This window comes from Heterodontus francisci, chromosome 14 (assembly GCF_036365525.1).
Source record: "Heterodontus francisci isolate sHetFra1 chromosome 14, sHetFra1.hap1, whole genome shotgun sequence".
In the NCBI taxonomy this organism is placed as follows: Eukaryota; Metazoa; Chordata; class Chondrichthyes; order Heterodontiformes; family Heterodontidae; genus Heterodontus; species Heterodontus francisci.
The window spans coordinates 86,330,317-86,342,585 of NC_090384.1; the positions used below are offsets into that span (position 1 = coordinate 86,330,317).

General features: G+C 45.4%; 1 protein-coding gene across 2 annotated transcripts in view; it reads right to left on the reverse strand.

Annotated features, from left to right (window-relative positions):
• Positions 1 to 12,269, reverse strand: part of luzp2 (leucine zipper protein 2) — a 355,809-nt gene that overhangs the window by 155,286 nt on the left and 188,254 nt on the right. For both annotated transcript variants that reach the window (XM_068046915.1, XM_068046914.1), the window contains exons 4-5: positions 788 to 869; positions 559 to 621 (exon numbers count right to left, since the gene is read on the reverse strand). In XM_068046915.1, the coding sequence (XP_067903016.1) occupies positions 559 to 621; positions 788 to 869 (145 nt within the window). The remainder of the gene's footprint in view (positions 1 to 558; positions 622 to 787; positions 870 to 12,269) is intronic.

The following is a 12,269-nucleotide window of genomic DNA, read 5'->3' on the forward strand; positions in this document are numbered from 1 at the left end:
TGCTTGAAGCTGAGCATTATTAATATGTCCACAGCCATCAAAACTACCCAAGTCCAAAGTCCATAGCAATGTTAAACGGATGAGAAACATCAAGTGTGAAATGAAACGCCTTCAGATCTAAATATTAGACCTTTTACTTTTATTTGTGAACAACTATTATTTGTAAAAAAATTACATCCCATAAAATGTCAGATACATGGAAAAAATAATTAATTGGAATATAGTTTCTCATAAACTAAAGTGAGCATCTCATGATAAAAGTGAATCACAAAATTTTTATTGAGTAGACTATCAAAAAAGATAAATCATGTACTATATGGATTAATGATGCTCATTAGGTTTCAAGTCTTGCACAAAACTAGGAAAGATTGCATTTCATGATGCAAAGTTAGGGCAGACACAGCGGACTGCATTGCAAATTGATCACAGAGAGACAGCGTAGTTGCAATTTAACATTTAGACTTGGTATTGTAAAGACCGTTCTGTCAAGTTCTCTTCCTTCTCCTCAGGCTTATGTTGTACCCCCAGGAAGCCATACATGGATAAACAGATTCTTACCTCTTGCTGTAAATCTTTTATCAGCTTGCTCTTCCTTTCCACCTCAGCCTTTAAGAAGTTGATCTGTAAGGGCAGCAGATCTGTAATATTAAGTTACAGAGCACCAAAAGCTACAACACTGCATAGAACAAACAAAGTTGTTTTATTTATATGAAGAGCAATATTTCTCATATTTTTAGTGCCATAGAGCCAGAAAATGAACAGAAGTGTTATGTCTGAGACAGCTTACCCCAGCCTGCTGTTTTTCTGCTTTCAAGGCAGCCTCATTGATCTGCTTTTGAAGGGTTTCCTGCAGGGATTTCATTTCATCTCTGATTAAAAAGAAAGAACTGATATCTCTAAATACTGTCTGCACTGTGAAAAATCTTGAAAGTTACATTTTGCATACTGAACATTTTTCTGCTTTAACCATTTCAAGCTACAGTTTGAAACAAATTGTTAAAAATGCAGGAATGTGTACCACATTTCCTGAAATATGTTTTACACTCTTGGATTTTTGCTGGCACTTTCTTAGGAGATTCGAGGACATTGAACTGGCAGTGGGAGGGAATGTTAACGGAGATGACTGCCGGTAGATTGAGGAAGATACTTTCTGATACAGGGGCATGGTGCCACTGATAATGAAGTAGAGAGGATGATGCACAGTCAACTCAAGACAGCAGGGTGAACACAAGAACATAAGAAGTGGGAGCAGGAGTAGACTATACAGCCCATCGAGCCTGCTCCACAATTCAGTATGATCATGGCTGATCTTCGGCTTCAACTCCACTTTCCTGCTCTCTCCCCATATTCCTTGATTCCCTGACAGACTAAAAATCTGTCGATCTCAGCCTTAAATAAAACCAACGATGGAGAATCCACTACTCTCTGGGGTAGAGAACTCCAAAGATTCACAGCCCTTTGAGTGAAGAAAGTTTTCTTCATCTTAGTCTTAAATGATCGTCCCCTTATTCAGAGACTATGCCCTTGGGTTTTATAGATTCCCCAGCCAGCGGAAACAACTTCTCAGTGTCTACTCTGTCAAGTCCCTTCAGAATATTCTAAGTTTCAATGAGATCATCTCTCATTCTTCCAAACTCCAGAGAATATAGGCCCAGTTTCCTCAGCCTCTCATCCCAGGGACCAATCTCGTGAACCTTTGCTGTACTGCCTCCAATGTAAGTATACCCATTCTTAAATATGGAGACCAAAACTGCACCAGTGGGCTAAATTTAATGAGTCTGCTGCAGGTCCCAGTGATGGACCCAGAAGTTGGGGCTTCTCCCACTAGTCACGTGGGCGGATGGCCCATCGCAATCATGTGGCAGGTGGCCACTTTACATAATGGAGGCGTGGGGCCCGTCCAACCATGCGGCAGGGGTGGGATGTGAGATGCCGAATACTGTGTCAGATGACTCCAGAGCAAGTGCTGGCACCATATTTAAAGGCCTGCCAGCCCTGCTTGCATTGCTTCCTTGCACTAATTTGCTGCAAGCTCGTCAAAACGGAGACCCTTGTAGCTTTGACTCTGGACCTCCAACCCCCGCTGAGGCAGACCAGACAGGATGGCAGAATCAAGACTCAGGGTGGTCCCACGGTTCAGTGATGTCTCCCCCCAGATATTCCTCCAATCTGCAAGGGAAAGGCATGAAGTTCTCTTCCCCAGCAATGCAAGAAGATGTCCTCCCACCTGACCAAATAAGCTCAGATGGAGATCGCTGAGTAGCCTTGAGGTCACCCACGGACATGGGTACAGTGTCACAAGGGGGTCAATGACCTCCTTCATTCTGCCAAGGTGACTGATCTACATCTCTCTCCTTTTTAGTGATTGTAAGTGGCTACGCAGGATAAAGCAGGACCATGAAGAGGGAGGCACTACAATGGCGATGGCAGAGGGGTTTAAGCATCATCTCATCCTGAGAGATGCATGACGGCACCTTAGCCACAGGCCACCTTCTTTCGCAACTCACCCCTATAAACTCCCGAGAGTGGACGGGAGCATGAGCTATATAGGATACCCCAGTAGGGATGAGGGACTGACACTAGCAGAACTGTCATGATGATCATGTTTTTTCTCTGTGGCCATCAGGGTGGCTGGCAGCAGTTAAGTATGAGATTGTCTCTTGCCTCCTTGGCCATCGCTCAGTCTGCCTGGCCTCCAGTGCAAGGGCTTCACCATCCAGTGCTGCTTGCTCATCGCCTTCTTCCACATCCTCCTCGTTGGTGGAGTGTCGCTCAGTCATGCCATCATCATGCAAGACCTCCCCCTCTGCAGTGCTAGATTGTGCAGAACACAGCCAACCAGCATTATACACAAAACCCTTGCTGGGCCATACTGCAGGGCTGCACCAGATTGATCGAGACAACGGAATCTCATCTTCAGCAGCCCAATGGCCTGCTCAATGGTCGCTTGGGTGGAGGCTTGGCAAGTGTTTTACCTCTCCTCCGCTGCATTGCGAGGGTTCCTCACAGCCGTCAGTAGCCATGTCTTCAATGGGTAGCCCTTGTTCCTGAGACTCCATCCCTGTAGGTGAGCAGGGGGCTTGAAAAGCTGTGGCACCTGGGACTGTTGAAGCATGTAGGTGTCATGGCTGCTTCCTGTGAAGTGGGCACACACCTGCAGGAAATGCTTTCAATGGTCGCAGACCAGTAGTACATTGATTGAATGAAAGCCGTTCCTGTTGATGAAGGCAGCTGGTTAGTCCATTGGAGTCTTGATGGCCACATGCGTGCAATCTATCAAACCTTGCACCCAGGAAAATCCAGTGATGGATCCAAATCTGATGGCCCTCTCGGCCTGACTGTCAGGGTCAGTCTGATAGTGCACATAGTCACCGGCCCTCTTGAACAGGACATTGGTCATCTCCTTGATGCAGTGGTGGGCTGTTGCCTGAGAGGCCCTACACATTCCCCTGGTGGATCCCTGGAAAGAACCAGACGTGTAAAAGTTCAGTGCCACTGTGATCTTCAGGATCACTGGCACTGGGTGACCTCCAAACCCCATAAGTTGAAACACGTCCTGCAGGAGGGGGCATAAGTCAGTGACCGCCTTCCTGGAGAAGCGTAGTCTTCGCTGACAATGCAGCTCGGACATTTGCAGGTAGCTGATTCGAGTCCTGTACACTCTGGCAAAGGTGGCCCCTTCTTGACATGGCCGGCTGCTGTTGTTTTCATTGTGGAGCTTCACAGGCAGGCACAGCTGCCTCTTGGCCCTCCCTCCGTCAGAGGGTCCAGAAAGACAGGGTGTATGAGACCCATGCTAGGTGAACAGTGGGCTGACAGAGCACTGTCGATGCAGAGATGACCCAGCCTTCGCAGCTGACCTTTTGCTACCTCTCCCAGCAGAATCCCTGATTCTCAGTGCCCACCCTTCGAATAGCCAACCCTCTCATCCAGCAGTATGGGCAACCAAATATCTCACCCAACAGTTTGGTGACACAATACAGCCACCCAAACCCAAGACCCGCACCCCCCTCCCCCCCATCCCCACCTTGCAGACCAAATGCGACCCTGCTTAGCTGGCAATCCCACCCGAGACCCTGGACCCCTCTTGCAGAGCACCCAAGAACCCAACACCCCACCCCACCCTTTCAGAGGACCCAAGAAGACCACCTTCCCCACCCCATTGCAGAGCACTCGAGACCCGGGTCCCCTAGCAAAGCACCTGAGAACCCGAGCCACCCCTTGCAGAGCGCACAACATTGTCAGCCAACAATGGCCGCCACACCTCCTTCTTCCTCTATGCAGTGCTGGACATTGCTGCCTACCTGCCATGGCACTGAGGACTGCCCGCCATCCACTTAATCCCAAGCTCCCATTGAATTGCGATGAATTAGATGCAAATGTATTAAAAGTAAGTGTTCTACAATTTAAATTACTTTTCCGTCGCATCGGGGTGGTAATGCCACCTTGATGCTTTCCCTCCACTGACTAAATCTGGAAACGATGTCACGACACCGATTTCTGACACGATTCTCCGTCCCCTGACGTCTGCATTCCTGCTCCAAACAGCCACACTAAATTCAGCCCAGTATTCCAGATGTGGTCGCACCAAAGCCCTGTACAATTGTAGCAAGACTTCTTTATTCTTGTACTCCAATCCCCTCGCAATAAAGGCCAACATGCCATTTTCGTTCCTAATCGCTTGTTGTACCTGCATGTGCTGTGATATAGAGCTTCAGAAGACTGAAGAGATAAGCTGGAGATAGGCCAGGGAGGGATTTGAAAATAAGGATAAGGAACAGTTTCTACAGTTGCAACTGCATAGGAAGTAGCGCAATGCTTGATAAAGGATGATACCAAAGTTATGATGAGAGAGGAGGGCAACAGGATTAGTTTTGGATTGCTCAAGAAAAGAGCTGGTGTAGGTATGATAGGCGGAAAGCTTTCATTCTGTGCTATAAGCCTTTATGGTCATCAGAATGAAAACAGACAGTGCATAAACGAATGAATGCAATTTGTTCGACACAGGAAATATTAAGGGAGATTTTGCTGGATCTCAGGCTAATCACAGTGCCTGAATGTACTGAATATTGAAGAATTGAGCAGATCCTTTACAGGTGTGCAGCCCAATAGACCTGATTTTCCCATATTCACTTCTTCCGGGCGATTCAGTGTGTCTGGGCACAGATCCAAGAAAATGTCTTTATACTTCTCGAGTTTTTGGAGGATGTGCTATGTGCAAATTAACAAGCATTCAGTAGTTTTGTACTTAATTGACATATCAACTTCACGTACAATCAATGTATTTTTTATGGTGCAGAAATGAAACAATATAATATTTCAGATGTTCCATTTTAACATTGGGAAGCTGGCTGTATCAGTTGCAATAGTAAGTGCAGATAGAGGCAGGGCAAAACACAAGTTAAAAGGAGTTACAATATTTGATAACATTTGGCCAAATATAGTATGCCAGCCATCAAGGAAGGTTAATCAGAGCTTATGCTGAGTTTAGTACATTGATGCTATACTTGGCAGTGTTACTCATCCATTCAAAATTTTGAAGGAAAGTTTAAACTTTGTTATATAAATGCACTTCAGAAACCTTCTAACACGGGGCTAGATTTTACCAAGCCCATGATGTCGGGATCCGTGGCGCGGGGAGCCAGAATATGGGTCTGGCAGCGGCCTGCCACAAAGGCTGACACCGGGAGAGCCCAGCCTGATCCTCCTGGAGGCGGCAAGGCTCCATGGCGCCCCTCCTCCCCTCTACCGGCCCACCGCCACAGGTTGACAGGACCTGAATTTCAATATTTAAATCAATAAAATTAATACATTTAAATAAACTTACCTTCCATCTTCGGGGCCTGCCGCGATTCTCAGTGCGGCGGCCGTCACTCCCGCACCTTCAAATCCCCATCTGTGGAAAGCCGGTGTGACACTGGTGGGGAGGGGGCAGGAGGTAAGATTTTCAGCGTGGGGTGGATGGGTCAAATAAATGTAATGGGTGTAGGCAATGGTGGGTAGGAGTGAACTTTAAACTTTGGGCAGACTCGGGGATAGTGGAGAGATCATATTTAAAAGTTAAGTGAATTTGGGGGGGAAAGGAAAAATAGTTAATTTAATTGTTATGGGGGGTGGGAAAGGGATGTTAGAAATTTATTTAAGAACGTTTGGGAACGTGTAGCTTTAAAAATTTAACTCTGCCAGGACTGGCTGCCCTTTAAAAATGATGCCAGTGCCTGTGCACAGCTGCCCCGGATATTTAAATGAGCTGCCGCGCGGGAGATTGCGGCAGCTCTTTGGCTGCAACCCAAAATCAGGCTCTTAAATCCAGCCCGCTTTTATTTTTGAACAATAGAATGAGTTTGATACCTATAGCCAAAGTCAGCAATGACCAAATTTTCTCTCGCTGCAGACAGGGTTTAAGAACATAACGACTTAAAATATAGGAGCAGGAGAGGTCAGTAGGGCATCTTAAGCCTGCTCCGTCTTTTAATAAAATCATCCCAATCTTCTGCCACAACTCCACTTTCCCGCCTGTTCCTATAACGGATCAGTGAACTGGGCAGGGACCTGTTCACTGGACAGGATCCTAGAGATCCTGTCCATTCATAGCGACAATTAATGTTCCTTTGGAGTTTGAGCCACGGTTTGGTCTGAAACAGGCAGGAGGTTCAAAAATCATATTTAAGTGAAGTGATATCATGTAGAAATCAATATGACTTTGCACTGCTTTCATTATCATTTCCCAGTTCTTGCAGATGCCCTGAGCCTGATGCATTCTTGAAAGGCATGCAGCCATTCCAATATGCAGCTAATTAAAGGGATCTAAAGCTGCTACCAAGTATTTGTGGAACTAGTTTTCTTAAGTTGCTGGAAGTAACTTGATTGAAATGTTTGGCATTCCATTTGTGCAGGAAGTTTGAGAGAAGGATTTTGGTCTAACCATTTCTCATACCTTCCTCACCCTTTGCACCATGGGTGGCCATCTGAAAATCTGATTTGACTTGGCCTATTTGGAGAAAGAGCAGAGAATGAATGCAAGGACACTGGGCAAGTCCCAAAGCAAGGACACTGGGCAAATCCCAAAGCAAGGACACTGGGAAAATCCCAAAGCATGGACACTGGGCAAATCCCAAAGCATGGACACTGGGCAAATCCCAAAGCAAGGACACTCGGCAAGTCCCAAAGCGTGGACACTGGGCAAATCCCAAAGCATGGACACTGGGCAAATCCCAAAGCAAGGACACTCGGCAAGTCCCAAAGTATGGGCATTGGGTAAGTTCCAAAGCAAGGGCATTGGGTAAGTCCCTGAAAGTGGCAATACAAGTAGACAAGGTGGTGAAGAAGGCATATGGCATGCTTGCCTTCATCAGCCGAGGCACTGAGTACAAGAGTTGGGACGTCATGTTACAGTTGTACATAACGTTGGTTAGGCCGCTTTTGGAGTACCGTGTGCCGTTCTGGTTGCCGCACTACAGGAAAGATGTGATTAAGCTAGAGAGGGTGCAGAAAAGATTCACAAGGATGTTGCCTGGTTTGGAGGGCTCAAGTTATAAAGAGAGATTGGATAGGCTGGGTCTGTTTTCCCTGGAGCGAAGGAGGCTGAGAGGGGACATGATAGAGGTATATAAAATTATGAGAGGCATAGATAGGGTAGATAGCCAGAGTCTGTTTCCCATGGTAGGGGTGACTAAAACTAGAGGGCATAGATTTAAGGTGAGAGGGTGGGGGTTTAAAGGGGATCAAAGGGGTACATTTTTCACACAAATAATAGTGGGTATCTGGAATGAGCTGCTAGAGGAGGTGGTGGAGGCAGGAACAGTAGCAACATTTAAGAGGCATCTGGACAGGTACTTGAATGAGCAAGGCATAGAGGGATATGGAATTAATGCAGGCAGGCAGGTAGTATAGATAGGCATTATGGTCGGCATGGACACGGTGGGCTGAAGGGCCTGTTTCTATGCTGTACAACTCTATGACTCGATGAGTCTAAGGCACTGTAGCCCTGAACATTTTAGTCTCTAGCATCTTCCAGGCTGCTTTAAGGGACATCAATAACAGTTGACAAACAGCTATCCATGCAATTATAAAGGAAGTGACTGACATGTTTGCCAGAGCAAACACTTTCATCACTTTCCCTGTAGATGTCCATATTCAACAAGGGAAGGCCCTGAATTTTGCTCTGACTGCAGGATTTCCCGAAGTTTGAAGCATTATAGATTGCACATCTGTTGTCCTGTGTGCTCTTGGCCAAAACAATGTAGCCTTTATGAGTTGCAGGCGTACCAACTCCCCCAGTCTGTCATCATCTGCACAACATTATGCAGGTAAATGCCTGTTTTCCTGGATGCTGCCATTAAATCTTTACCTTCCCAAAATCCTCCATTCCTACACTGCTGGACCGTGGAGAAACCCAATCTATTTAATCTAGTCGATATCATAGGATTGTGAGGAAGGCAAGTGCAAGGTTAGCCCCTTTGAGACTATGGATACCCACCACACGGCTAGCTAATGACATACACATGGCATCCACATACACCTATTTCTGGGATATAAAGCAGAGAAATAAGTGACAAAGGCCTATTTGTGCTTCATAGACAATTACAGGGATATTACAGGAACATGAATCAGTTTATATGCAATGCATATGATGCAGAAGTGCTCTCAAAATATCTTCTGCATCATTTTCCTGGGTTTCTGTCAGGCAGATACCCAAAAAGCAGCTGGCCCATTAAAAGTCAGCCAACCCTTCTAGATTGGGAGATCTAAAATGGGCTGCCAGTCATCTAACTACAGTTAGACAGGTAAATATTTGTTTCCCTAGGTCAGTAACTTTGAGCAACAAGGTTGGACATCATCAGGCTGCTGTTTTCATTTTTTTAACAGCTGATGAGAATTATCAGCACTGTGCAGGAGGCAAGTTCTCCCTCTCCCCTGCATCCTTCACCCCACTGCCCCTGATGTGTGATGCCTGCCAATTCTGCAGGTAAATTCTCAACCTGGTTAAGGCCAGGGCACACTCATTAGCTGAACCCGGTGTTTCACCTAGGTTCAACCATGCTGCAGACAGTGTAGTGCAGCAGAATATCACCTGACTGCATCAGTGTGAAAGGTGGGGAAGAAAACTAGCCCCTATGGTAAAGACAAAGAAAAACAGATGTATTCGGTCAATTTGCTGATCAATATGCTTGAGGATGCGATTACCCCAACCAGCAGCTTGACTCTAGGTTTAAACTGTGCACTGACATTACTCTTGCAATATAAATGTACCATTAGCATCTCTCAACCCAGGCACTGCACACTCTTTGATTTCTTCCTTCAAGTATCATTGAATTCACATCAAAGGGGTTGATGCCATTCATTCTCTGAACATGTTCCATTGACTCAGCTATGTCACTTGTAGAAGTAAATGAACTCTGGGCTTTCCACTGGAGAACCTTTCAGCTTCCTATTTGCTGATGTTGAATTTCACAAGGGTTTGCTGAGGATCAAATGCTTACTTTCATAGCCCAATCAGTTCTGCTCATGCAGTTGGAAAAGCATTGCCAAACCATTCAATATTTCAATCTTTCTCTGATACTAATTTCTCCATTCTTCTCCGAGGGGTTTGATATTTTCTTAGAAAACTAGAGGTTATCTATGTTCATTCCTCTCAACACTTCTTGCTTGATGTTTTTATTAGGAAAGCCTCAGGTCTACAAAGTGGTTATTGGTCTACAAAGAGTGCAAAAGGAAGAGGAGCAGCCCTGAATCAGTAGTTACACTGTAGGACAGATTATAAATCAAGAAATAATGGTGGCTTCTCAGAAAGGTACTACAATAATCATAGGCAATTTGAATCATCATATTGATTAGATGGGCAAAGGTAGTCTGGAGAAAGAGTTCATAGAGTGTATTCGGGAGAGTTTATTCAAATAATATGTTCTGGAACCAACCAGGGAGAGACTATTTTAGACCTGTTAATGTGTAATGAGTCAGGATTAATTACGGACCTCCTAGTAAAGGATCCTCTAGGCAAGAGTGATCATAGCATGATAGTATTTCACATTCAGCTTGAGCGTAAGACATTTGGGTCTGAAACTAGTGTCTAAACTTAATTACAAGATTATGAAGACAGAGTTGGCCATAGAAGATGCTGGCCCGCACTCAAGGGTTTTACTCGGCAGAGCCACTGCGATATTATACGCGGCGGCTCATTTACATGGCGGGGGCAGATGCCTCCCCACCACCCCCCCCCGCCCCCCCCGATGACATGGAGGGACAGGCACTCCATCCTGGCAATGGTGTCCAGTGCCACTGCGCAGGAGCTGGCGACATTTTTAAAGGGCTTTAATAAAAGAGTCAAGCCTCTCTCCCACCACCACCCCGCCCAACGACTAAACAATTTATTAATTTCCCTCTCCCCCCCAAAAAACTTACCTTGCATTCCCGACCTTCCCCCCGCTAAAGTTTATTACCTTTAATCTTCAACTCTTTCCTACCATCCCCTCAACCAATCGCAATAGTCTTCCCCACTACCCCGCTCCCCCACAGGTCCTGAAAGTTTACCTGCTCCTCCCTCCCAACCAGTGTTCCATCTCCAAACGGAGATCCGAGGGTGCGGGAGTCCCAGCAACCTATCTGAATATAGCAGCAGGACATCCGATAGGAGCAGGTGGGTCATTAATTCATTATATGTAGATCCTGCTCCCATCCCTGAGTGGTCGGGGGGGGGTTGGTGGGCAGCCATGAGACCTCGCCACCACTGCTAATGCCTTCCCATCATTAGGGCCCATGGTGGGCCTCTCCCAGAGGCATTTTCCGGGTCACCCCGCTTCGGGAGGCCGGTAAAATTCAGCCCAAAGAGTCTGCAAAGGGATATAAATAGGTTAAGTGAGTGGGCAAAAATTTGACAGATGGAGTGTAATGTGGGAAAATGTGAGGTTGTCCACTTTGGTGGAATGAATAGAAAAGCAGAATATTATTTCCATGAAAAGAGACTCAGAATGTTGCTGTATTGAGGAATCTGGGTGTCCTTGTTCATGAATCACAAAAGTTGGCATGCAGATACAGCAAGTAATTAGGAAGGCAAATGGAATGTTGGCCTTTATTGCAAGGGGGATGGAGTATAAAAGTAGGGAAGTCGTGCTACAACTGTAAAGGGCATAGGTGAGACCTCACCTGAAGTATTGTGTACATTTTCGGTCTTCTTACATAAGGAGGTAGATACTTGCATGGGAAGCAGTTCAAAGAAAGTTCACTAAGCTGATTCCTGGGTTGAAGGGGTTGTCTTATGAGGAAAGATTGAGCAGGTTGCGCCTCTACTCATTGGAGTTTAAAAGAATGAGAGATGATCTTGTTGAAACATATAGGATTCCGAGGGGGCTTGGCAGGGTAAATGCTGAGAGGATGTTTGCCCTTGTGGGGGCATCTAGAACTAGGGGACACAAGTTAAATATAAGGGGTCTCCTATTTAAGATGGAGATGAGGAAGAATTTCTTCATTCAGAGGGTCATTAATCTTTGGAATTTTCTTCCCCAGAGAGCAGTGGAGCTGGGTCATTGAATATATTCAAGGCTGAGGTAGACAGATTTTTGATCTACAAAGGAGTCAAAGGTTATGGTGAGGGGGTGGGGGTGCGGGGTTCAGGCAGGAAAGTGAAGTTAAGGCCACAATCAGATCAGCCATGACCTTATTGACTGGCAGAACAGGCTTGAGAGGCTGAATGATCTACTCCTGCTCTTATTTCTTATGATCTTATGACATAAGAACAGGAGTAAGAAAGGATCTTGCCTCAGAAGGTTAGAAAGTAGATTCAGTATACATGGAAATTATATATAAAAAGGGTCTGAAAATGCTGATGGGAATATTTTATAGGCCCCCTGATAGTAGTTATATTGCTAGACAGAGCATTATGCAAGAAATACTAGGAGTTTGTAACAAAGGCAATGTAACAACAGCAGGGACTTTAACCTTCAAATAGACTGGACAAATCTAATTGGCAAAGGTAGTCTGGAAGATGAGTTTGTTGAATGCTTTCGAGACAGTTTCCTGGAACAATATGTTCAACTCCAGAAAGCTTGTTATAAAAGGATAAGGTTGGAGCCTATATTTACTCAGTTTTACATGTATTGTGCAGAATAAAAGGATTACAAACATATAGTTCCTCACACAAATCCCTCTCTCAGTCCCAATGAGTTTCTGCTTTTAAGTGCTCAACTAAAACCCCAGTTAACTCCCTTCACCTGCATATAATCACACAATTAACACAATACATCATGGAACCAAATGGGACAAAGCTATATCTA